This window comes from Acanthaster planci, linkage group LG08 (assembly GCF_054643075.1).
Source record: "Acanthaster planci isolate LZ-2023a linkage group LG08, COTS_SCS, whole genome shotgun sequence".
Classification (NCBI taxonomy): domain Eukaryota; kingdom Metazoa; phylum Echinodermata; class Asteroidea; order Valvatida; family Acanthasteridae; genus Acanthaster; species Acanthaster planci.
This window is the reverse complement of record NC_141784.1, coordinates 15,743,599-15,770,480: the sequence shown is the minus strand read 5'-3', so window position 1 is coordinate 15,770,480 and position 26,882 is coordinate 15,743,599. Positions and strand designations below refer to the sequence as shown.

At 39.7% G+C, this 26,882-nt stretch overlaps 2 protein-coding genes across 5 annotated transcripts in view; both read right to left on the bottom strand.

The window, feature by feature from the left end:
- Positions 1 to 26,882, bottom strand: part of mrpl45 (mitochondrial ribosomal protein L45) — a 135,194-nt gene that overhangs the window by 77,817 nt on the left and 30,495 nt on the right. The gene's annotated exons all lie outside the window — the stretch shown is intronic.
- Positions 13,288 to 26,877, bottom strand: LOC110989748 (uncharacterized). Its single transcript, XM_087139933.1, has 11 exons — positions 19,309 to 26,877; positions 18,955 to 19,026; positions 18,612 to 18,764; positions 18,104 to 18,336; positions 17,537 to 17,774; positions 16,982 to 17,177; positions 16,606 to 16,610; positions 16,299 to 16,471; positions 15,951 to 16,122; positions 15,684 to 15,838; positions 13,288 to 15,166 (listed from the first exon to the last, which is right to left on the bottom strand). The coding sequence occupies exons 4-11, from the start codon at positions 18,129 to 18,131 to the stop codon at positions 14,910 to 14,912; spliced, it is 1,224 nt and encodes a 407-aa protein (XP_086996059.1). The 5' UTR covers positions 18,132 to 18,336; positions 18,612 to 18,764; positions 18,955 to 19,026; positions 19,309 to 26,877; the 3' UTR covers positions 13,288 to 14,909.

Sequence of the window (26,882 nt, the reverse complement as noted above, 5' to 3'; positions counted from 1 at the left end):
GTCTGGTGAGACAAAAAAGATGTCTGTATGCTGTCCACGATGCACACAGCCGAGATGGCCAACACTGGCAAGCGCAACAGTGATGGCATTGCTTTGGAGAAACCCAAGTGTGTACTCGACTACAACGAGGGGATGAAGGATGCGGACACTGAAGACAATTATATCATTTCATACGGAAATGGGATTTGAATAGAACTTGCAAAAAAAAACAACTTAGAAATGTGCAAGAAAATTATGAGCAAACTTTGCACAAAATAAAAACATTAGGGGAATTTTACGGAAATCTTCACTGGGTATTAGCTGAAATAAAAACTTGTGAAGCGCACTCAATGTTCAAGTTAGGGCTGGGCATTGATGCTGGGCATGCATGGACTACTGGGAAGCGGGCACACGAGCCACGGTGCCCGCTAAAAGCAAGCATAGACTGTGTGAACTTAGCGGGAGCTGTACTCTCCTCTGTGGCCAAGCGTCCTTGGGTAGTTGGTGTTGTCGCGTGGGCAAGACAAGTGCTGGGTACTTGGTATTTTGTTGAACGGGATCCAAATACCCCAGCAGGGTTCATGATTACACAGAACCAGGCTGTGTGCAATGTGTGACCCAGCAAACTTGGCAGATAGGCCTGGTGGCCAATCTAGGCGTCTAGAATTATAAACCTGGCAGCCAGGTGAGTTGCGGTAAAAAGGAATGACCGGAACAACAAGACCTTGTTACAGCAAGTGTCTATCAAACAACAAGTAAAATATACGTTGGAAGAACAAAAGGAATGACTTTTAGATGGAATACATCAATTTATCCACAGTGGGATACTCAACGAAATTTTACATTAACGTGTCGCGATATGATCCATTAGGTGGTTCATACATTAATTTGCCTGAATACATTGAAAATAAGAAAGTGGTCATAAACATGCAAAACTACGATTGCGAATGCATACGTTGGGCAATATGTGGGGGTTTGGGACTTTATACTGACAAAGTCAAACGAAAAATCGAAAGAAATCCAAATTACAAAATTCAAAAAGACGGAAACTCAACGTATAATCCTGATGAGTTAAATTTCGCTGGCATAGACTTTCCTACGCCAAAGTCGCAAATTCCAAAAATCGAAGCACAGAACAACTTGTCGATTAATTTGTAGGGTTACGACCAAAAGAATGGATCATTTCCTATTTTGTACCATTCTAGAAACATTTCAAATGATAGACACATTGATCTATTACTATTTGCCAATGGTCATACGGAGCATTACTGTTGGATTAAAAATAAGACAAGACTTCTTTTGAATGTCATCAAAAATCACAACGGTCATAAATATGTCCATGTAATCGATGCAAATCACATTTCAGATCTGCTGAAAAGTTAGCCAAACACCACGAAGATTGCCAAGGATTAGACGCTCCTGTTACTAAAGTTGTATTACCTGAAGAAGGTGAAAACATATTAAAATTTCGATTGAAAGATTACAAAAATAAGCAACTTGCACCATTTGTCATATACGCCGATTTTAGAGCCTCTGCCACTGCAAGAAGGGAATACAATTAAAGTGCAACATCACAAGGCATCTGGCAATTCTTATTTTATGATTCGATGCGACAGAGTTTGCATCAAACGTAAAACATATCGACGGCAATATGCCGCTATTTCGTTTATGAATTCTCTAATGCCAGACAAACAAAAGATCAACAAAGAGTTTGCCAAACCAAAAATACCTCAATGGAATTCTGAATTACACAAACAACATGACTCATGCGATACATGTTGGATTTGCAAGAAACCTATTTGGCTGATGATTCAAAAAATCCAAAAACAAAAACCGAAAAGATAGAATTTCAAAAGATAAACGACAATGGCTGGATCGAATATTGTTGTATGACATGTAAAAAGCCAATTAACAAATTTCGAAAAGTTCGTGACCACTGTCATATCAGAGGAGCGACGCATAATTACTGCAACTTACAATTGAAAATTGTGCCGTACAAGACTGAAATTCCAGTCTTTTTGCATAATTTAGAAAACTATGACGCTCATTTGATTATGCAAGGTTATCCGCAAGTACAAACAAGAAATTATTTTGTATTCCTAAAAATTCAGAAAAACACATTTTGTTTTCGGTAGGCAAATAGAGGGATTTCACATTAGTGCCGTCTGCACACACTGCATCGAAACCGAGGCTCTCTGTGTTGAACTTCCTCGCGAGCACCCGCAGAGTCCACACGGTACATGGAGTATCCGGTTCATAAGTGTGATGCCACTTCAGTTTAAACCACCCCCACTGCACAAGATACACGACCATCGCAGGTACGTTAGTTCACGGTAAATTGTCGTTATTTTTTCTTTTAATTTTACATGCCAAGTCATCCTGAAAGGCTCTTCCACAAAAATTTGCAGCATTAAAAGTCCAAATTTAACATACCTTTATATATTTTGTGTCTTGACTCCTTACTTTCAATCGTCTGATCGTATTAAGAATTAAAACTGACACATACAGCCTCGTTTTCAAACCCAGAAGTGCGCAGATTGACCCTAAAATTATCGTATTGGGATCCCTCTATCGAAGATTTTAGATTCGTTTAATTTCTTGGGGTATTCACTTGATGCATTGGTGAAAGCTTGTCCTCATGAGGCTTTAAAATAACTACGAAAGCATTTTCCGAATAACACAGAGCTACTTTTGAAAAAAGGCATTTATCTGTATGAATACATAGACTCATTTGAAAAGTTTAACTGAAACGGTTTACCGCCGCGAGATGCATTTTATAGTTCGTTGAAACAAGAACACATATCTGAAGAAGATTATGCAAGAGCTAAGCAAGCATCTGGCAAGTATTTGGATGCAAAACTCAAGGCGATTTTCATGATCTATATGTAAAAACTTATGCAATATTACTCGCCTGTGTTTTTGAAAACTTTCGCAAAGTATGCAGAACAAATTACAGCCTTGATCCTGCCAATTATTACACGTCACCTAGCCTCGCTTGGCACACGTTGTTGAAACATTCTGCCATCAAACTTCAATTGATTACAGACGTCAACATGGATTTGTTCTTTGAATGCACAAAAAGCTGTGGTATTTCGAGCATTAGAGCCCTTCGTTATGCGAAAGCCAATAACAAATATTTAACAATTATGATCGAAACAACCCGTTGACATACATCATCTATTTGGATGCAAACAATCTATACGGTTGGGCCATGTCACAACCATTACCCATCCGTAAATTTCAATGGGAAGAAAACTTGGACAAATTTATTTGCGACTATATTTTAAACCTCTTGCCTTATTCTCGGACTGGTTACATGTTCGAAGTGACACTCGATTATCCTGAACACCTACATGATTTACACAACGATTTCCCTCTGGCACCGGAAAACATTTGAATTTCTAACGAATGGATGTCAGACTGTCAAAGAGAATTGATTGATCTAAATGATGAAAAAATCACTTTGGTTAACAAACTCGTTGCCATGTTACAGCCCAAACAAAAATATAAATTATATTATTACAATTTGCAGCTTTATTTGCAATTGGGACTTGAATTGAAACAAGTTCATCGTGTCTTGTCTTTTGAGCAAAAACCTTGGATGCAAACACCAAATCGCACAAACAGGCACCATCCAACTTTGAAAAAGATTTCTTCAAGTTGATGAGTAATTCGGTCTTTGGAAAGTCAATGGAAGATACGACAAGCCACATTGACGGTCATTTGCTTTGAAATGAAGATACAAACCGTTTTATGCAACTGGCTTCTCTACAAAATTATAAAACAGTAACTCCATTTTCCAACTGGAATTTATCAGTTGTCGAAATGTACAAAGATAAAACTTTTTTTAACAAGCCTATTTGATATGTTGCGTTTGCATTTTAGATTTATCCAACCTTTTGATGTTTGACTTTTACTACAACACGATGAAACGACATTTTGGAGACAAAATAAAGTTGATGTACACCGATAGAGACTCGCTGTTGCTACATGTTGAAACTGATGACATATACAAGTTTATCCACCAAAATAAAGATCAATTCGAATATCTAATTACCCTACGGAGCATCCGCTTCATGATCACAACAAAAAAGTCATTGGTAAAATGAAAGATGAATTTGGCGGCCAACTCATATCTGAAGTGGTTAGTATACGCCCTGGAATGTATTCCATTTGGACGGAAGATCAAAATTAATAGAAAGCCAAAGGCGTCACCAAAGTTGTGAGTAAAAAACAACTGTCACACGAAAGTTATAAATATTGTCTGTTTCAAAAGCATCAAAGTTTTTTTAATTAACCCACATAAAAGACTTAAAGGTTTTCATGTTGAAAGAAACTAGATCTATAGTAAAGATTGCGGTAACACCATGTATTTATCTCTTCTTTGAGTATGTGTGGTTCTGAGAAGAACCGGGGAATAACTCGACGTTTCGAACAGTGTACTCTGTCCACATAAGTTCTCTAAACAGTCGGTCTTCTGAAGGCACGTAAAAATCTGACAACTTGGGCTTCGGTGGCAAAGTCTGCAACACATTTTTCCCTGATAATTCCGAATAAGCATGCAATGCTTCATCTATGCCAGTAAACTCGCGATGACTTGCACGTTCTTGCCACATGCGTTTGTTTTAAAAATAGACGAACGTGATTTTCTTCCCAGGTCTGTTTGGCTTGCCCAGTTGTTCTAAAGCTAAATTGTGTCTCTTTCGTTCTTCGTCTACGCGTTTTTGAGACAGGCTGCTAAACAGAAAATTGGATCCAGTGAATGCCAGCGCGTTAACTATTGCTCCACCTACAATTAATAAAGCACTCGCCATTTTATTTAATACATGCTTTAATTCTAAAATGAGTCATGAACAAGAAGCTTTAAAGGATCTCCAAGAACAAGTCTTTCAAATGTGGCAATACAACATGCATAAGAAAGCATTGATAACTCAACAAGAAGAAACGTTGTTTGTACTCGGTATTTGTTGATTGCTTTATCGTTCATATGTGGAATTTTAAAATAAACCGTCTAAATTATAAAACCATCTAAAGTATAAAACCGTCAAGAATATAAACTGTACATAATAAAAAGAAAGAAAATGGAGAGTCAATGCACAAAGAAATTAAACCCAAGCCATCGTTTAGAAACTGCCTCAAGCCATTAAAGGCAAACGACGTGAGGTAATGATTACGCACAATCCGAGTACCATCACTGCCACGCATACGCTAAACGTCAAGTTCCTAGTGCTAGGGATTGATGACGTCGTTGTACCTGGCACTGCAAAACTCGCCTTCAAGTTAGAGCTCGATGGTGGATCGGACGACAGTCGAACAGTGTACAACAAAGTCACGCGTAATTTGGTCAGTCAATGTTAGTCTACAGGGCAACAAAATCGTGAGTTACAGAGATGCTGATGTCTTTCACAATTTTAAAGACAAATGTTTGCCCTCGACACAGACTAAAAACATGGCTTACATTGGATTAGAAAGGAAAAATGTGGCCAAACTTTGCCTGGAAGCTAATAAAGCAAGTAATGACGGTAAAGACAAAGCAATTGCGGATGCTTTCAAAAATAGGTACGTGATTCCGTTAGATTTCCTGCTATTGACGGATCACGGGCCATTTTACCCCTTGGGTTTGAAAGAACCTCTAACATACCAAATCATGTTTAACGATCATAACAAGGTGGTTAAATTGACAGACATCACCGCAGAGTACGCTATTTCGGATTTGACGCTCAAGTACAAAGTCGTGACCAATCGTGATTTGGCTCAATTGTTACGCCCCAAGCACAAAGGCACCGTGTATTACCTGTTTGACCAAATTCACTCATGGAAAAAACAAGCAGTCAATAAGTCTGATACATTGTGGAATATAAACATCAATTAAATGATTAAAAGCCTAAAAGGCGTTTCGATTTTGTTTAAAGACCCAGCCGTTAAAAATCTACAAAGGTTTTATAATCCTAGCATTAAGAAAAGTGGCATGACTGTTGAAGGTAAACCTAATCAATTCTACTTGCAGGGGTTGTTTGAATCCCAACATTGGAATAGATTCTCCAAGTTTTTTTGCGATTCAGACACAGAGTCAGACCGATTAGTTGTAAAAGACTTAAACTTAACAGGCGTTGATATTGTGACGGAAAGTGTATAGGACTAGAGCTAGTCTAATTTTATTAATGAGTTGCAGTGCACGTACCTGATTGGCTAGTGACTTGGTAACGTGTGCTGGCTAGGCACAGCGTAGCGCACTGTGTGCACATGGTCGTGCTACCGCAGCGAGCGCTGCGATCGCATTATAGGTGGTTGTGTGTTGGACTTCGCAGAGTGAAGTTGGTGAGTTGGCACGGAGCTAAGGCATTGTCAGCGCTGTGCGAAGCGTTGCGTGGTGCTGATGCGTTGCAAGTACGTGATTGTATAGACTGTACGTGGCTGACTAGTGTGTGTAGCTGACGCGTTGCAAGTACAAAGCTGTGAGAGCTGTACGTTGCTGACGCTGGCTCGCATGCACGTTAGGTGAAGCTCGTACGAAGTTGTACAAGTTGTACGTTGCTGACGTGGTGTGCATTGTTGATGCAGTGCATGTAGTGTGCATGGTTTACACAGCGGTGTGCATTGTTTACACAGAGGTGCGTTGCTTATGCAGTGGTGCATTGCAGACGCAGTGTGACTTTGTTGATGCGCTGTGTGTGGTTGATGCACAGTAAATGGCTGATGCGCATGGTGCATAGTTGATGCATTGGCGTATTGCTGCTGCGGCCCTACGCTAAATTAGTGCTCAATCCAATTAAGTAAATACACAGGCAACCAAACCAATCTCCCAATCACTGAACATTTCATTTGTTGATTTGTGTTGATTATTGTTGAATAAATTGAACGTCCTGTACCGACAGTTCTTCTGTCAAGGATTACTTTCTTTACAGGTTGATAGTGTAATTTAACAGAGACTAATTAACACTCGGTCACAATCGGCGGTATATTTCCTCCAAAACGGTCCCGCACCCTTTGCCTTGAGGTCGCTCTGTGTGGTCTCTCGTCTGGGGAAAAGCCTTAGGTTGGGAAGATCGACTCTGCCACTAATAGTGCTTGGTTTGATCCCATCAACTCAGGGTAGGCCCGGGGATGCCCGCCACAATATGGAGGACTATCTCAAAGATAAATACAGTCTGAGGTTAGATTTCAAGAGTTCTGGGTGGCCTCTAGGCAGCAGAGGCGACATTACGATTCAAATGGAAAGAGAAGCGGAGGCAGCAGGGTCACTCTTGATGTACGTGTTTTTGATTATGGATGCCCAGTTAACGATAGAAGATGGAAGTCTGGTTAATTAAAGTGTTTTAAGTAAAAAGTATGTATAAACCACTCATTGTGCTCTCATAGTGGGAAAGACTGGGTCTGGGAAAACCCAGTGGATATTGGATTAATTGGAGTGGGAATATAGGCTCATATTTGAAGTGATCGTAATCATTTGTACTACGCTAAGCAAAAATAAAAAGTACTTGGACTGCTTGAGGACACATAGCGATGAAAATGTGTACCTTTGTGATCTAGACAAGGAGAGACTCGAGTTGAATGAAGCACTGGATTTATATCAGAGAGCTTTTGATGGTGTAAACACATTGTTTATTATCAACGACTGCAGTTCTTGTCAAGATGTAAAATATAGAAAGAAAAATAAAATAAATAGCTGTGCATTAAGTCGAATGGCATTTAGTTCAAGGCATTAATTGCACTCATGTTGGCTCTTGATGCAGAAATACAACTCAGTGCTCAAAGACTATTGCGAAAGTACGGTCTGGATCGCTTTGTTCTATTGCAAAGATTGCGTTAGCTTGGATCGGGCTTTAGACAAGAATGATGTGGTACCTAACCAAGAACAGGCCTCGAATTTCATTTTTTTCAGGGCACTGCCATTTGGCATAGGTGGACTGGCTGAAATAAAGGGCAGTAATGCCAAATGTGAGGGCATTAATGCATCAGCGTACCAAAGTTAAGGGCATTAATGCCATCCCAATTTTTTTGGGGGTTTTTTTTTTGGTTTGGCCATTCGGACAGGCCATGTCGTAAATTTGCTTCGTTTCCTACCTTTATGATTTAACTGAGGCCTACTGCATACATGCAGTATTTTATTAGGCCAAAAACATACGTGATAGGCCTGCAAGTAGTTGTGCTGTGCACGTGACATGCCTCTCAAAAATTGGGTCAGTAGGGTCAGAATATTTTTTTGTTTGGGGGCAATTTTGTGCTGATTGAATGGCATCAGTGGGGAGGCAAGCTTCCAAAAGTATCTCAAAAAGTGATGAACATCTGTCTTAATCTATGTCAAAATTTCTACATACGGCAATACACAAAAAAATTATGAAAAATTCACACAATCACGACGGCAATCATGACGGCAAACTGGCCAACAATGTCCATATAGGTCCTAATGCAGTAATCTGGTAATTGTGTAGGCTATCGCGTGGTAAGCAAGCGTGATTCATCTAGACCAGCGGGCCCTAAAATGAGCAGAACAACTTCAAATTTCTCATGAACGAAGAAAAGAAAGACATAAATAAGAGACCAAGTTTTGTGAATTAATTTGCAGAAAACCTCTTACAACCATGCTGCAACATAACATCGATGTCTTTCCGGCCTGCAGCCTTTTGCATTCACAACGCGCACGGCTGATGAAGAATGTTTAAATGCAGTACATGTACAGTACAGACTGGTATTGGTTGCTACATTTGCATGACGCATTCTTTTGCATGGGTGCAGCACGGCGGGAACCAGAGCAGCTTTGTTTAATGCACAGAGTTTCATGCACATGTTTTCACCCCTGTGACAGCGCGCAAAGTATGGAAACAAAATTGTGTAAACGTTGCCACAAAGAGAAAGATTTGAAAATATTTAAGGTTAAAGTTTACGGTAAAGCATGCGTAAGTTGTAACAATTGTAACATTTAGCTCAAAAATATAATGCTCGTTATAAATGTCCACACAGATGACAAAAGAAGTTCGTACATCGAATGCGACAGCACTGGTATATGCCAGCATAAAAAAAACAAAGAAACGAATGCGTCGAATGCGACGGCTCTTCCATATGCCAGCATAAGAAACGAAGAGACCAATGCATCGAATGCAACGGCGCTTCCATATGCCAGCATAAAAAACTAAGATACATGTACTAATGCGTTGACCATAACGGCTCATCTGTTTGCGAGCATAAAAAACTAAGACAAGATTGTAAACTTTGCAATGATCTGATGAAAATTATGATCCGACAATGGATTAGACACGGTCAAGAAAAAGATATAAAATACAATCAGTTTAACCTGAAAACTTTATTGATACAGATTTTCTGCAAGAGTTAATAAAAGACGAGTATTGTTATAACAACAAATGTAAAATCAAACTGCAATTTTTAGAATATGGATCTGGTTTGGGAACAATTGAACAACTCGATAGGTCATGTTAAATGGAATTGCATCTTATCTTATCTTAGATGTAATCTCATGAAAAAGTGCGACATGATTGATGAATCAACAAACCTATAGCGCTGAACAGCTAAAATAAACACACCTATCATTTGTTTCATAATGCTACTTTTAGGTTATTACAACTTAACTGTAGCAATTTTTTTATATTACAGCAAATTACAGCAAATGCTGCAATACATTCAACTAGTTATCAAGTTAGTTATTGCTCTTAATTTAACATTTTATATATGAATATCTATGTATCAAGCTACATGTAGCGTTTAACCAAATTAAAAATTGTTTCATTAAAATGGAAGTCATCAAAACAATTCTTAACGCAAAACAAGAAACTACTCAAGTTTCTGAAAGCAAACCAAACATCAAATATCGTTTGGTAGCAACACTTATTACAACAAAACATTTAACTATCAACAAAAGCTCTTATATATTAAAAGAAGATGTCAACAGAAACAGTAGAGGAACAACCCAAGATTCCACCAACTCCACAAGAGTACGGCCAAGACGCACGTGGAGAGAGTCACCAAGAGTAAAAACCCAAAGTGAGTTGAGCAAGGTAAGCACTTGGTAGAACATAACCAGCAGATGAAACATTTTTTTACGATTAAAAGCTGGCGAGCCCGAGACCGAGTCTGGCACAGAAACTAAAATATACAAAGATCACAGAAACTTGACTTTAAGTGGATTGTTGATCGGCGGAATCGCTCTCGCATTGTTTTTAAAAAAGAAGAAAACACCCGCCATCTGCACAGCAACCACAAGTACAATCACCACCAACAGCTGGCGCAACCACATCAGAAAATTTAGAAATGTTAGAAATGAAGTAAATTGAAAATCGTTATATAATAAAAAGACAATGAGTAAAGCAATCGACGTAAACGCAATCGCCAACACAGTATATCACGGCGCTGTGGTTAGCCTCATCTCTATGGGATAAGCCATGTTCGGTAAAACGTTACTAAAAATTAAACCACCCGATTTGGATTGACTCAGCATAGAAGATGCGGCCAAAATGACCACAATCACCAGCAGCGCGTTAGCCACGCAAGGTTGGCTCGTTGCACAAGGCATCTTGCCAGCCAGCTTGCCCAGCAGTTAAAAACCTGTTTGTTATAAAATAAAATGGCAGAAGGTGGTTTTGACCCGGAAGAAATACCCCTTGGTGAATTAACAAAGGAGCAAGAACGAAAAGAAGACTTAGAATGGGAAGATGACTTTCTAATGGGTTCATCTACTCAATTTCAACAAGAATCGACGTTTGTAGAGGGTCAAGGACTAGACACGTCAGATTTAAGGAGGGCGTTATTTGAACATAAAATGAATGACTTTCATGATGCAATTCGAAAAGAAAGGGGGTATGAGCCAACAGTTAGAGACCCCAAAGTGTTTAAACGTGACAACAGAAATAATTTAAACGTTGAATATCAAGGTAAATGGGTTTTATTAAACAAAGCATATGACAATAGTCAAACAAAACAAGAAGAGCAAGAAGTACCTCATAAACTTTCACAACTTCACCCCAAAAGCATTCAATTGAGAGAACTCCCTCAAAAAGCCGATCGAGCAAGTGCCATCACAGAAGACCTTGTTCAAGATAGAGAAGTCGATCAAACAAGTATCAACATAGAAGACCTTACTCATAACCAGGAAGTGCAAACCGAAGGGCTAAACTATAGAGAACTTATCGCATTGGACGAATCGTTACAAACGGTAAAGGGAGAGCTTATTTTAAACCAAGGCAAGTTGGACGTGTTGGATGAAAAGATCCAACAAGTCAAAAACAAATTAGACGAAGTGCAATCACCCGGGGAGCATGCAGAAAATAAAGAATGCTCAGATGATTTACAGGTTGAAAGACGAGGAGGATTAGAAGTCATCAATAGAAACACCGATCAGATAAGAACTCAAATCAATCGCATCAAAGAAATGATTAACGCCGTAATGGACAGTGATTTGACCTGGACTTGGACGCTTTCTAGAGAACAAGGCATAACGATCTTGAGTATTTTAATGACTTTTAGTTTGGCTATCAGTACTATTGTCAGTTTCATGGCTGCTGCAAGAGCTGCGGGAACACCAATGCCTAGTATAAAACTTGCACCAAAGCCGTCGCCTAATCCTCCTAAGCCAAACGGAAGTCTAACAGATTGGATAAAAAGGCAACTCCAGAATTTAGCGAACATACTTAAAAACTTGAATTTGTTGATCTTGGGAACTTTGCCAGGTGTAATTGGAAGTGTGTTGAGTTGGTTGTTCAATGTAGCAAGAAAAACAGTCAGTTAGATTGCTAATCACGTGCGGACTTTCTTTGTTGGTGTAGGTGTTTTAATTTTAACTTATGTACAAAAAATGCAAGTTGATAATATAGAACAAAAAAATTTCCCCTCGTATTGATAATTAACCACTTGCTGCCGGGTGGATTTTTCTTGAGCAAGACAAGATGCTGGGTCCTTTTCAAGATTTTCCGTTTCAAAATTCTTCAAAAATTCATCATTTCATTTAATGGCCGTTTATACCTAAATGAAGGACTCTTTGGGCACTACTCTAAAGCTGACAGTTAACTTTCATTGACTTTTGAATATTTCAGCCAGGCCTGTAGCCTTGGAAAATGAGCCCACATTGTGTGGTGTTACGTAAGATTCTTTTGTTCCCGAAACCGGCACAAAGCAATGCTGACCTTTTTTCAATAGGGGCCAGATTGGCGTGCAGCGGTGCTGTGTGGCTCATCGCTGAGGTGGTGGAGAGCTTTTGTCCCAGGTGGTAATCCGCTCTAAATGCCTCAAACCATGGTATACTGTTTCAAAACAAGGCTGGATTATCTCCACTATTGAGAGCGAAAAAATGTCAGCAATGCCCAGCAGCTCAGTCTTTTGTGCTGAGCACGGTCTTTGGTTATAAGGCCTAACTCTTTTGTCCCAGTTCTGGGCTCCCGGCTCTGCATATAAAGTCTATGTACTGGAAAATGTGTCGCCCGGCAGGGAGTGATTAATGGGAGGGTTTTTATGCCTTTACATTTTTGTTACAGATAATCTAATTTAATGCCTTATACACCATAAAAATGATTCCACCGATGGCAATTGTTCTGATCCTTGACAATTTTTCTTCGTTTTGAACGTCAAGCAGTTTCTTTTCCTATGGTGCCTTTGCCTGAACGGGCAAAATAGGTGTTTGATCTGACTCTACCACTTTGGACTCAACCTTACTTTCTGGATCGGCAAACTCGGAAGATGGATCAACAATCTCAGGTTTTGAATAAGAGTTTAAAGCCCAACTCCAGCGATTTCAATTTTTTTCAGTACTGATGTCCTAATTTCAAGAGCTATGTCTAATAAACCAGGTAAAGTCAAAACCACCTTTTTGTGTTCATTTGTTGTGTCAAAAGAAATGCATTTTGTGAGCATTTTGTTAGCGAGAGCTGATCCGCTTTGATGAAAAGGAGCGTGACGTCATGACTCATTAGCATCTAATGAATAGGGAATTCTGTGACGTTATACAGTGGAGACGGATGCATGCAAACATTACATAGTAATGTACATGTACTGTACATTGGCAGGCAACGCTTGCTAGTACTCCGGAATCGTACACCACATTTAACACGTTTTTAGGTTTCTTGCTGATAAAATGGCTGAAAGTGACAATTCTTGGAAAGAGCACAGCATCGATGAAGAAGAACTGAATTCGGATCAAAGCCATTCCAGCAGCAGTTCGGACAGTAGTTCGGATGATTCTTCTGTAGGGGAAGACAGCGAAACTCTCAGTGTTGAACCATACCGCTTCGAGCCGATTGTTGTGGATGATGTTGCACAAGAAACTGACAATGAAAGGGACCCAAATCATCTTATAAAACAGATTGGTACGATATTGATACGATATCACCTTCCGTTTTATTTTATTTTAACGTTCAACTTTAACGTTGGTCAACAAAACCGTGTACAATGTAGTACATCAGGGTATTGCGTGTTATTCCGACACACATTAATTTTGTGTAATCTGGACGGAAATTCGTCTGGACTACAAACAGTCTGTCTGCCCGCGCGTGTTGTGGAATTTCACTCTGAAATTTTCCTTCCTCGAACTCCAAGTGATTTTTTAAATCTGCGATGTATTGTGAAAATCAAGTGCGGACGCTTTGCCTATATTTTCTGATTTCTTCTTCTCAAGCAGTCTGCTTGCATCCAGCTGTTCTACAAACTGCACACATGCAGTTCCAAGTGCATTATGGCAGACATGCCGTCGAGGTAACAGTTGACCAGTGAGTGGTCGAGTTCACTCTATCGAGTCCAGGACCACCTTTTTAAACAAATTGAAATCTTTTTCAGTTCCAGATTCATATGTAATCATTTTGGGGGCAGCAACAGCCATTTTGAGTTTCAGTTAAAAAGAGAAAAAGGAATTTCATTTGGGGCAGCATTCCCCAAGCCCCCTCCCCGCCCTCTAAATCAGTACGCCAGTGGCAGTAGCATACCTCTGCTGTCTAAGTTCCCTACACAGGCTTTATTTAAATAAAAATATGCACCCCCCATTAAAAAAAAAATCAATATTTTGTGGTCCTTTTTTTGTCAGAACTGTGTTACATCCCATCGACATGTAGATGTGAAACAAAATGCAATTACATGGTTGGTAACATTTTCTCTTCTATGAGAAAATGGACATAGTAACAATCATAACACTTTATTTCATTTCAGAAAATTATGCCATGTTGCCTACAGACAAGTCTTGAGGTGGTGTTGGGGATATTTGGCCGCTTCAACCGTGTACCACTTCCGTCTTGCGTGATGGAGTCAATTGGTAGGACTTACCCTAATCCAGATGGCCATTACAAAGGTTTAAATACTCGACCCTCGATTAGCTATAACGAAGGAATTATTTACTTTTCCAAGTAAACTGCCCTTTTTTATTACATCACCCTATATGTTTGCAATTAGATAATTCCAGAAGATGCCACCCAAATTTTAATTGGCCTGCTTCCTTTTGAGGCCACCTTTTTTGTTTAAAAAATGTGAAAAAAATCAAAGAACATATTCTTTTCGTGCACCAAGTCCAAGTGGGACCCATTAAAAAACACTGGTGACCATCTTGAAATATAGGCCAGCCAGGTATGGTAATAAAAACAGGGTTTTTTCCACAGAGGCAGGACGCTAAACATGTTTTTTTTTACTTACTGACCTAAGCCAATTTCTTATTTTTGTAGTTATATTAACATTATGATAAACTGCACATATATAGAGGAAAATTAGTGATAGTAGTATATGTCACCATCTGTGCCTTGACCTATCTTCAGTCACTGTCAGAGGCTTTTGCAGTTCAAAAATGCACAGGGAGTTGCAGTTAATCATATCCTTGCATGCAGTAACATTTCATGTAATACATCCAATCAGAGATACATGTACGCTATTCATACAATGTTGTGTTGAAATATAAAACACAATAGCTGGAAATACTTTTCTTTTGTGCACTGCATTTATTTATTTTTCTCTTATATTTCCACACATTTCCTACGTTTCTTTCGCTTCACATCCTTGTCAGGCTGCAGTGGTCGGCCAACAGGAGTTGTCTGTGTCTTGAAGTGAGACACAAACTGTCGAATTGCATCCTCCTTTTTTGGCCGTGTCAGGCTCATGGTACTGGCCATTGTACCAGGGTCACAGTGCAACTGAGGATACTCTTTCTTGCTGGTCTTGTTTCCACACTGACATAGACCAATCGCCTTCTTGACGACTTGTTCCTCATACACTGTAATTAAGAAAGGTAATGAGAACCATTGTATTGTTACAAAAAACATTTGACAAAATACATGGATAGGTATGGCAGCATCTACACTCCAACCATGAAATTGGACTTTTGCAACGTGTGTATTGCTTGCAGAGATAAATAACTTTTGTGGTGTGATGTTAAATAGCATGCCAGATTAGAGGCAAGTAAATCAGGTTACAAAGAAAAATATTTGCTGAGAAGGGCTAGTCCCCCTTTTCCCCTGGATAAATCAGTACATATATTTGTACTTTCTCCCTAAATTTCTGGTTTGTCATAGGGAAAAGATTTCCATATACTACTTGCACTCAACACCATGTGTACAAACTCTATGAGGCTGGTCTGACAAATTGTGTTTTGCTAAGAAATCGCTCTTATTTTCTCACTGCTCAAATTGACTTTTATGACCTGTAATTACTATTTAGGAGAATGTAAGTCACTTTAGAGGAAAATAAGTGAAAGTAGCTTATGAAGATCTTTCCATCATAGGTTCACTTACTGTGTGTACTGTTAACTAGTACCCTCCTAACTGTATAACCTCCCAAATCTTGTTTGGATCTTGGATACACAAGAACATGTTGCAGGTTTCTATCAGCATCTTTGGCCTGAGTACATCCAGCATTCTCGTTATAATGCAGGGCTGCTAGAAAGATTCTATCAAAAAGAAAAAATCCAGTTATTACAAATCCACACAACGAAGGTAGAATACACTTCCACTGCAAGTCCTTGTACACATCTTGGAATGTAACTTGAAAGTAAAACTGACCTGCACAACATTCCACCAAAAGAGTACGCATACATCTTCGGAGCAAATCGAGCAATCAATGCGTGGAATGACTCCACACAAGATCTTTGCGTTTTCGGAGAAAACATCTGCATATCTTTCTTCAGGTTCTTTGTTTCGAGGATGTTGGCAACCTGTTGAGCTGGCTTTGTTCCTGTAAAAAAAAATCAATGTGGCATTAATGTACCTAGAACGTAAAAGGAGATGGGGTACATTGATAAGAAAATTAAATTTTTAAAAGATCACATATAACAATGCTTAGAAAGCCTGAAGTACTGTGCAGAATCCACAGCTCTACTTCTGATTTGTATGGCATTCTACGGTCCTTACCAGATGTCAACCAATCTCTAAGTTCCAGGGAACCGTGTGCACATGCTGGGAACAGGGGGTTGTTATGGGCGTGGATGTTGTACATGTGGTTCATGACACTTTCGAACTTGGCCAGCATGACTTCTTTGTCACCATCTGGTGTTGAAGCAGCAATCCAATGACATTTTGCTGACCTTCAGTAATTTTTTTTCACTCCTAATACATGTTCAGAGAAAAAAACAAAAATACACGTAAATGTATGTTGTTTCAGAGGCCTCCAAATTTCGAAGATTAGAAATGCAAACTAAAATGTGCGTTTATGTTTTACTTTGGCTACATGCCATACGTCATAGTAGCGGAGGACTCCCTTCGGTGACAGCTCTTATGTATTTCGCTATGGAGCGATGGTGATCTGTCACAATACAGCCAACAGCTATGTTCTAATTGTTGAGCCACCTCACAGTTCAGATTAAACCCTCCTTTTCCATCCGATTGGATTTATCTCCACATTCATTTTTCTAACAGACAACAAAAGAAAAGCAACAAGAACACTGCAGGCAAACTCCCACTCCAAATGTGTCCTTCCATTCTTTGATGTATAGTTGCATGCTAAAAGAGGTACAGCTTACCTATTAGACAGATTACATGAAAAAAAGGAAGATCCTAGAAACAATGTGCCAAATAATTGTAAATTATCCCCTTACCTGCACCAATTCAATGTGTAGAATCTTGTTCTCACGGACATCAAGGATGCTATAGCACCCAAACTTTGCTGAGTGGCCCATGCTGTCTGCACACGTGTCAGTTCCGAGGAAAACACCACCCTCCTGTTGCCTAGTGCTCAGCACCAACTGCTTTTGACTAAAATGCCAAGTATCAGCAATGGCTGGCTGATAATACCTGCAATTTAGATTTAAACAAATGGCTGAATTTACATTTTTTTATCATTATCAAATAGTTCATTTGAAAACAAAACCCAGATATCTCTACTTTAAAGTTACTATGTCCAATTATAATTTATCAAGCTGCATGTGTTAAAAGAAACACTAATACGGTGACACTGACAGGATGATCTTTATAAACCATCCTTTTTTCAGAAGAATGGGTGTTTCCTTTAATAGACAACTGAAAAGGCATGATTCTACATGATAACTTTAAAGTGGAGAGTCTGTTTTGCAAATGAATTCTTACATGTGCACATATATATTAAAATAATGGCCTTTCAGTCACTATTTCTGGCAATGTAAATGGTCACTTACCATGACTGATGGTTGAAGAAGGTAGAATAGTTGATGCTAGCACAGTTGATGTTATTCAGGGCCTGGATGAATTTCTTTGGGGAACATCCAGCAGTTAGGATTGCACCCGACAGAAGCAGATTGCCTGCTGCGATGTTACCAACCAGTGGCTGACTTCGCCAGGTTCTACCAAAGGTGCAGTTGGTGTTCCAGCAGGTCTGCTTCACTTCGACCATGGTCCCTCCCAGTGGCCGACAGACTGTTAGATGGGAAGACGAGATGCAAACAGGACAGATCTGAAATAACTCCAAGAGTTTCGACTCAAACACAATGAATTTGGCCTAATGCAGGACCCTGGACTTGTGCTCGTCACGACTATGAACAAAAGAAAAGTACCTCATTTTTTACAAAAGCAATCCATTTTTTTTAGGTGTTAGGGTACATAATTGTGATTTTGGGTACATCATTGTGATTAGTTGATCATGTCACCAGTTAAAAGATCAGCATCTTAGCTTCTCTGTGTATAAGAACATACATGTTCTATTATTTTCATTCATGAATTGAAACATGTTCATCCGAGGTACATACCTGGTACACCCAGACTCACTGCTTTCATATCAAGAGGGCACGTTTTCGCTGTCACTGGAGTCTTGATCGTGTGACGAGTCTTGGTGGCAACCCCCCCTCAGCCACGAACATGGTGCAAACTGGCCTGGAAGTGACAGGGCTAGACCCTTGTGGAGGAAATAGCTTAAGTGGTTCTGCCTTTACGAGGGAGCATTCTGTGAAGGCGCTTCTCATACAAGGACGAGTTTGAATGCCTAATAAAATGAGAAAGATATGGCAAATGCATATCATATGTGCACTGGGAATGATAGCAACATTCTCTCCATTCTGGGATGTCACATTTACAATACTAACAACTGTTTTAATTTTCATGAGGTGGATTAGCCTAAAAAACCCACATACCTACGATAGGTCATGATATGTGATTTGAGTTTTAAACAGGATCAAAAGAGTTTACCCATGGTGTTGATGTCATTTGCTTCTTAGGATACCCCCCTATTCTGAAAAAATGCTGTTTTTAGGCGCTCACCTCTGGAATCTGGATGGAGCATTTTTGGGTTAGTTTGTGTCCTTTTGAAGGAATAGTAGTTGTTCAATTTGCTTCACCTGGCCAGACATTTACTTTGACCTCATTTCTGACAATTCTGCAGCGCCATCTTGCATTTGTCTGTGAGGCTTCATCCTAACATGTGAAGAAAAGCAAAAGGTAAGTATTTTGAGGTTTTTTTGGGGGGGGGTGTAAATCAAATAATTGATCATCTAATACATGTACGCAAGTATATAGTATTTCTAGCTAAAGTAAACTTATGTGTGGTCAACATCAATAAGTGTTTTGCTAGGATTTTGGCAATGCAAACTTGTTTTAAAAATACCTGTTTTGTAACTGGGAGTGGCATCTGTACAGATGTTGCCTCAGTAGCATCACTCACAAGTCCATCTGTAGCCTACAAAAAGAAAAAAGTATATCGCTAAACCCCATGAGACTGGTCTGACAAATTTTAACTATTATTTTAGAAATTGCTCATATCTGTAATGTGTATGCATTCTCACTAAAATGCAGCATGTCCCTTCAGCAGCCGTTAATAATTTACAAAGTCTACCACTTTTAAGCTTTTCCTTGCGAAATTGGGAATGCATTTTTCAAACAAAATGACCTATATTGAGATGGTAATGACAGGCTGCAATATTCGTTCCACTCAGTTTTGTAAATTAAGCCATTCACAAACCTTGTTGGAAGTATTATCACGACCCTTCCTGCTACTGCCAGCATCTTGGGTGTTGGAGGGAAAACACTTACTGCTACTAGTACTAGTGCCAGCATCTTGAGGAAATGGGGATGTTGCCAAGTTTGGACTATGAGTATACCTCCTATCATATTCTGAAAATGCATCCTGTAGGATCTATAATAAAGAATTCCAGAGAAATCTGCACCACAAAAAAAACAGGCTGTGCAAAAAACTCTGAAGACTTATTTTAATATTTAGAAAAAAATACCCACTAGCTGAGTAACATCTCACAATGGCCAAGTATGAAAATAACACCTTCCCCTTCCCATTCCAGTGAATAATCGAACAGATTCCCATACACGACCGTTACTTGAAACCCTGTGCACAAACCAGGCTAGGCCTACGTCATTACATGTATATGTGACTCGTCTGAAAGAGTGTATTCTCAGAAAATGCTTTAAAATTTCTACTGCTAAATTTCACTTTTACGGCACATTTTGAGTTTTTAATGTCTGATAGGTCACTATAGGGAAAATTGGTGCAGTCGTGTATGGAAAAACTTCTCCTACATTCAATCAGAACACAGCGTGCTTATGCTTGTACCAGGCTGCCACACACAAGCGTGCCCAGGCTAGCGATTCATCATCAGATCGATCATGCATTCACTCACCCGACTTCTCTCCCTTTAGCAAAAGCATTGCTGGAACGCATATTTTTGGAGGTTCTGGCATCGTACAGCTTGCTAAAGTAGGAGACTTCAACGAAGGCACGGCATCCTTCCAAAGGCGGTAGCGGCAATCCATGCCCAGCGCTGCTTTCATTTTGGACTGTGGGTCCTGGCAGTCGGCAGAGAAATGCTCATCACAGATGAGACTCCATTTTGAGATGCAGAAGTCTGATCGCGTGGTCTCAACAAACTTGATCCACTGCCACCGAACAGCCTCGTTCTTTGGAAACTCGAAGAATCTCAATTCAGGATATTTTGTTGAATTGCAAGTGCAACCTCCGACCATGACGGATTTAGGCAATTTTAGAGAAACTCGCCGGTCGCCAGATCACTGTTACGCATGCAGGGATTACCCAGCTGTGCCGGTACGGTGCGTGACATGTACATTTGACTGTACGTACACTACGTACACACATACCGGAGAACAGGCGCGACATATCCACTCGCTGTCGTAGGACATCACATGCGCTATATATGCTACATGGATACCAGTTTTCTGTTTTCTCCGAGATGACGTCACGATACTTTGGCTTCTCAATAGCATAGCCAGCGGTCAATTTGTATTTTGTTTTCAGAAACTCAACATAAACCGTCCAGAAATAATCGCCAAATAACAAAAATCTCAAGAAACCAGATAATTTCGTTTTGATAAATATGTTATTTATTACATTCTGAACACAATGATGTATGATACAACAAAAATTGAAATCGCTGGAGTTGGGCTTTAACGATGAGTTGTAACCTATTAGCATGTCAGGTGTTGCGATTTGGAGATCATTATTGTATCTATCAAACGTCCTGATTCTGAGATCCATGTCCGACGGCACGAATCAAAGATTCCACGATGGTGACAAATTGCCGTTGAGAATGTAATCCCATTCCAAGTGCTAGCACACTGGTTTTTGTTTGAGATTGAGCTTCCAACAATGCGTAAACTTAAGCTCAGATTGATTTGTTCACTTTCGTGATTCCCACATCGGTGAGTTTAGACTTGTGCGGAATAAAGTCCCACCAAGCCAACGTGACAGTGTCCGACTGCTCGATCCATGTTACGGTATAGGTACTCACGTGTCCCGCACCTTTAGGCGGCTTTGCCCATCCGAACCCCATATAGGTAGAGCCTGCATACATGTACTTGCTGTTGGTTACGTGTAAATCACGAGTGTCGTCATTTTTGCCTGGGACCTGTACGTAACCATTTTCATAATAATAAGCTGTCCCTAATCAGTTGCTCAATGTATCTTGCATTTGTTTAAACGACTTGGTTGAGTCGAGGTTAAATGGTCAGCACGTGTCAATGAACTTGCAGTGATCATAATTGTTGTACAACATGTCAAATATGTCATCGCTCGGTATAGGTATGATGCAGTCAAACAAGATTTTTCTTACTGTGTGGTACACGTGAAAATTAAACAACGCCAATACATATGAACTAGGATCAGACAGTAAATCAAAACCCACTCAACATGCCGTCATTGCGCAATAGACCGCAAAATTAAACTGGTTTTGATAAAACGATATAAGGTCGCTGACCCAACGGTGGACCGCTTCGTCTGTTTTCACTATCGGTAGCTTATAATCTTGCATTAAATTGGGAGACGTATTTCAACAGCGCATATGCTCCAAACACGCCGATGGCAAGACCTTCCATCACAAGACTGACAGGTGCAGTAATGGCCCCCATTCAAGCAGGGATACCTATCGCGGCACTTACGGCACCCAAATGCTTCTACTCCATATTCTACATAATTTAACACGGTGAGTACCTGTTTAACCTTTCTGTACGTGTTTTTTCCAGCGTCACGCTCTCGTAAGATTTGTGATTTGATGCCTTTGATCTTTTGGAGGCTGTAGACTTGTTTCCGCCGCTTCGGTGCTGTTTAACTCTAACTCTTAGGATAACTTTAACTCTTAGGATAAATGTTTGACTGAATCGTAGTTGTCATCTCTTCTTTTTTTATTACAAACGCATTTTTAAAAATGTCTAACTTGATCGCAATTTTACCATATTGTGCATGTGAGATTAATAAAAGCAAACACATGTACACGTACATGTGAAAGCATCGATCCAGGGATTTTTAAAAGGCTTTCGATTGCCATGGATAATGACGAAGCTAAGCGCCATGCACATATAGGCCTGTGTGTACCTGCAAGAATGTGACAATTCATCAACTGGAGCCCGCATCCATGTAAGTGGTCTTTCAAACACAAATTGTGTCATGGAGAGACAATTTTATTTAATTTTCCGTCTGTCTTATGATTTTCGACACTAACTGCATGACACGATTGATCGATAGTCCGAGTTCACTTGCACACTGCGGCGCAGCCACCCACGCGCACTGATGGTCACTGAAGGAGCATGATGTTGTGGAGGAATATTGTGATTGGATAGCTGTGTCTCGCAAAATGTACCTCGTGAAAACGCACAGTCTCATTGGCCGGTACGCTAGGTCTTTTGCAGCGATATGAATAATTCAGTGGTTGGGCAATTACAGTTGGGCTCTTGTGATGCAAGCGAACTTTTTTGGCCTATTTTTATTGGAATTGAGAAGGGGATTTTTGTTTTGATGTTTGTTTTTGAATCGCATTTTGCACTTGCCATGACTAAAGGAAACTGGCAAACGATGTCTGTGTATCGCGATGTAAGCGTGCGAGACGTGTCTGGAGGGCCAGGGGTGGGCGATTAGCCTTGTGCTGCGGCTGGAAATTTTGTGGAAACATGCTTGTTTCGAGCAGTACATCTTCAAATTAAATACATGAACACAGAAAACACAAACATAGGCATTACTTTATTTCATAACTTTATTTCATAATCCTCTACATTTTCAGTGATGTGAAACTTTATTTCATAATCCTCTACATTTTCAGTGATGTGAAACTTTATTTCATAATCCTCTACATTTTCAGTGATGTGAAACTTTATTTCATAATCCTCTACATTTTCAGTGATGTGAAACTTTATTTCATAATCCTCTACAGTGTTACATTCATGGTCCCGGTTTGTTTTTGTGCGGTAATGAGGTTGTAATTCACATCAAGAATTTTTGCTCTTTAGCTTTTGATTGATAGTTTGCTTGGTGGATTTACCTATTTTTGCAGTTACTAATAATTATGATCATGACTTCATTTGTTTCACTTTTTGCAGGTGGTTCCGTGATAAATATGAAGATGAGAGCAATCCTGTCTTTTCTATTTATTTCTTAATAGTTTGTTTTCTAAATGAAGTTACATGAAATAAGTGGTTGTTGGCCCTTATTGTGATAAACAGGTCGAGGGAGGGCAAACAGTGGCATAGCCCAGTATAAGGATTATAGGGAGGGGACATAAGATTTTTTTTCCTGTCCATGAATATTTCTTCCAAAAACATTTTTTTTTTAAATTGGCTTCAGAAACCACCCTAGGTCCTCATGCATGCTGCATCGTGGCACAAGCATTGCATCTACACTCACCGCGACATCCCGACTACTACTGCATACCCCATTCATGGACAGTCCAATCGCTGACTTTTCCTTATGACCATGTGACCACAGAAAGTACTGTCACAAGAAAACCCAAGTGAAAACAGTCCCGACATGTCATGCCGAGCACGATCGGCGAAAAGACGAGATTTGCTACACGAAGATAAACGTATAATTAAGCGGCTGATTTTATTTATCGGGGGAAAGAAACCTTAGGGTAACAAAATACTACATGTAGTATCCCAATGTTGATTACTGCATCCCAAACTACACCACGAGAATAAATAAAAAAGTGCGAAAATAATCACTACAATGCCGCCACAGCAAAGCCACGCGGCCACGGCTCACCATGGTGAGCACGTGCTCACGATCATACTGCATAGATGGCGAGCCCATGGCCCAGTGCATGTCTGCACTCCATAGCTATAACCACATAAAAATGTACACGGTGATTGGGCGTGCAGTTGGGGAAATGAAAATTGAGCGTTGTATCGGTAAGAGCATTATATCAGGGAGCGCTATAACGGGAATCTACTGTATGCCCTAGTCTACGACAATGCCCCGGCAGCTTTGTTTATTCAGAATATCCGACGTCAACTGGTTAATTTTGAAGTTATTCCCAAATTATTAAAGTCAGTGACAGGTTTTAGGCCTACAACTTCCAATGTAGTACCATTAATATTCGCGGTTGCACCGCGATATTGTGGAAGAGCATGCGGAGTGCGATGGGATTGTTAGGTCCACTCCCATTTAGGTTTCCTGGTCATCATGGGACAAGTCTCAGATCTTCACCATTTCATGCATACTATTCGAGGTTGATCTTATTAAAAAGACCGAGTTGCCTGCCTTTTTGTGAAAGTAAAATAACCACCACTATAGTACCACCACCAGGGTGGTGGTACTATAGCTAAATATTGAGAACAGTCACAGGTCTACAGATTTATCATCATAAACCATCAAGATAGACTGAATAGTTTGTCGTAAAATCTTTTAATCATGATTTCAAGTCGCCCGTCTTTCTGCGTGCAGGCGGTTTGTATTCATGAGTCGTCCCCTCAGCTCATGTTTATTCACGATTCCTTTGTCTGGATGACAATTACTGTGATCGGTCCAGCCCTGGTTCAGCTCATTAAACTCTGCCATGCTTGAGTGCGCGCTCCCATGCAGGACATGAATTCTCACCCTCCTTGACAACACCCGACCAATTGGGAAGAATGCAGAATAACGGCGAGTCAATTTTGCATTGCCGCCTAATCTACTTCTGTTTCTGATTCTTCTTTTTCCTTTTCTTCTTTTGATTCTATCTTGTCAAATCCTCGAAACACTTGCAATGCCACTTTGTCTGAAATTACGTTGTTATTTCTAATTTTTAACATGGCTATCGAATGCTGGCACCGCAAGACAACGAGCCATATGTGCCATACATCTTTGGGATAAATGAACGACTGTGCATTGCAAGTTTGTTAACATATTTGTCACATTTTGTTTTCGTTATTGGTTTTTTACAATGATCAAACAACGAGGCCTCGGGATCTATTTTGACAAACATTTTTTATCCGTGTAAGGTGGTTTAACCACAAAGTCTATTGCTTCCAAAGTGTCTAAATCGTGACTGGCTTTGTAGCGTTGATAGTAGTCAATCGAATGGCAGACTTTTAACCGTTTGCTTGTCGATAAACTTTGTATGATTAAGTATATCCATAACGGGCTCTTGGAGTTGATAGCAGATTTGATGTCCAACGATATTTTCAGGAGTTTTATCTCTACTACCATATTTATAGAGTGGATTTATGCTGTAACAAGTCGTATCTGACAACATGATCAGCATGCGCTTTTCTTTGCCATTGTGTTTATAAAAAAATGGGAGAATAGCACTGCGTTGCCGTTTCACGTTCTTTCATCATGGGGTCTGCTATCACAAGTTTGTTTGGGTCAAAAGGCCGTACACAATGTTTGGGTCTGTGTTGGTGGCATTGAGACCATAATGGTTGTTGGTAACGATATAAGTTTGGTTTGTCATGTTTCTGATTTTGTATAAGAGGTGATAATATTTTTCAGTTAAAAAAAACAAAAAACACAACAAATCGTCTATAAACTAATAAATCAGGAATAAATATCTGATGCAGTCGATTTCAGGACCGTGTTTTGTTTCCCGCACCAGGCAGATAGGATGCCAATGGCACAGCATGTCTTTTTTCGCTTGGGCTATGAGGTCATATTTCACCATCGCGGAATGGATGGATAACCAGGTGACGTGCGCGGCAACTAGTTTTGCGTACTTGAATGGGGTGGTGAAGGTTAGGGGCACGTTGGGGTTTGGTGGAGTTTTAGACATGGTGTTTGACAGAGCTGGGATTTAGGAATTTTTTTGGATTTTTTGAGGAAGAGGAGATTTTTCATGCATACATACATGTAAAACATGTAAAAACAATATGAACCAACTAAGCTACAGGTGTGTATTAAATGTTATGGCTGGTTCATACTCGCTGCATATTCACTGTGTATGCAGCGCGAAGGTCTATTTTGAGGTATCTACAGTGTGTGAGGAAAAGTGGAGTGCGTAATGAACATGGGTACCCTAGCATTGTGAAAACAATGGATAATTTGTCCGCACCAAATGCATGCGTATTCAGACAAATTTAAATTTTAAAACTTTTTTTGGATATGCACACGCAGCATAGGCTTGATAAAAGATAAATGTGTAAACGTTAAACGTGGCGTTCACATTACTCACTGCGTGTGTGCAAACGCTGTGAGTATGAACCAGCCCTTACACTCCACTTCAAACACATGAAATTGGCAGATCTTGTACATGTATACAAGTCAGGGAAAATCATTGGTGATTTACCATCCTCCACTGTGAAGTGGTTCAGTGAGATACACGTACATGTATGTGGCTTACATGTACATACAAAAATCATCTGTTGATTATTAACAAAACTTTTAGAATCAAAGCATGTGTACATGTACATGTAACTTTGTCACTAAACCGATATTCCTCAAAAGATACAGAGCAAGTTATGAATCAAAGTTATGCCCTACAAATAAAAAATTGGGCAGACTTTAAAATTAAACAGATCTGATTGAAATCATTGTTTAAAATTTTGATAAAGAAAATTGGACCCCAGCACAAGAACACACCATCTTGCTTAACAACTGATACAACCTCCTGAGTTATGAAATGGACAGTTCCATCAAGTACATGTATCTAACACACTAGTTAGTGCCCAGCTTCTTTAACATCAACCCCTCCTATCCCATACAAAATCTATGAAACGCATAATGCATTAAAACTTCTAAATGTACTTGAATTGGAAGAAAAAAAGAATCATTTTTGTTTGAAGTATATTTAGGAATATTTTGAAGAAACTGCACAGTTCAGTTACTCA

Excerpts from the sequence above, each read along its gene's own strand:
- LOC110989748 (XM_087139933.1), bottom strand. The coding sequence starts at position 18,131 with ATGAAAGCAGTGAGTCTGGGTGTACCAG. Across the intron at positions 17,178-17,536 it reads TTCTTCAACCATCAGTCATG|GTATTATCAGCCAGCCATTG; the intron begins GTAAGTGACCAT and ends TCTAAATTGCAG. Across the intron at positions 15,839-15,950 it reads TTTGGTGGAATGTTGTGCAG|AATCTTTCTAGCAGCCCTGC; the intron begins GTCAGTTTTACT and ends TCTTTTTGATAG.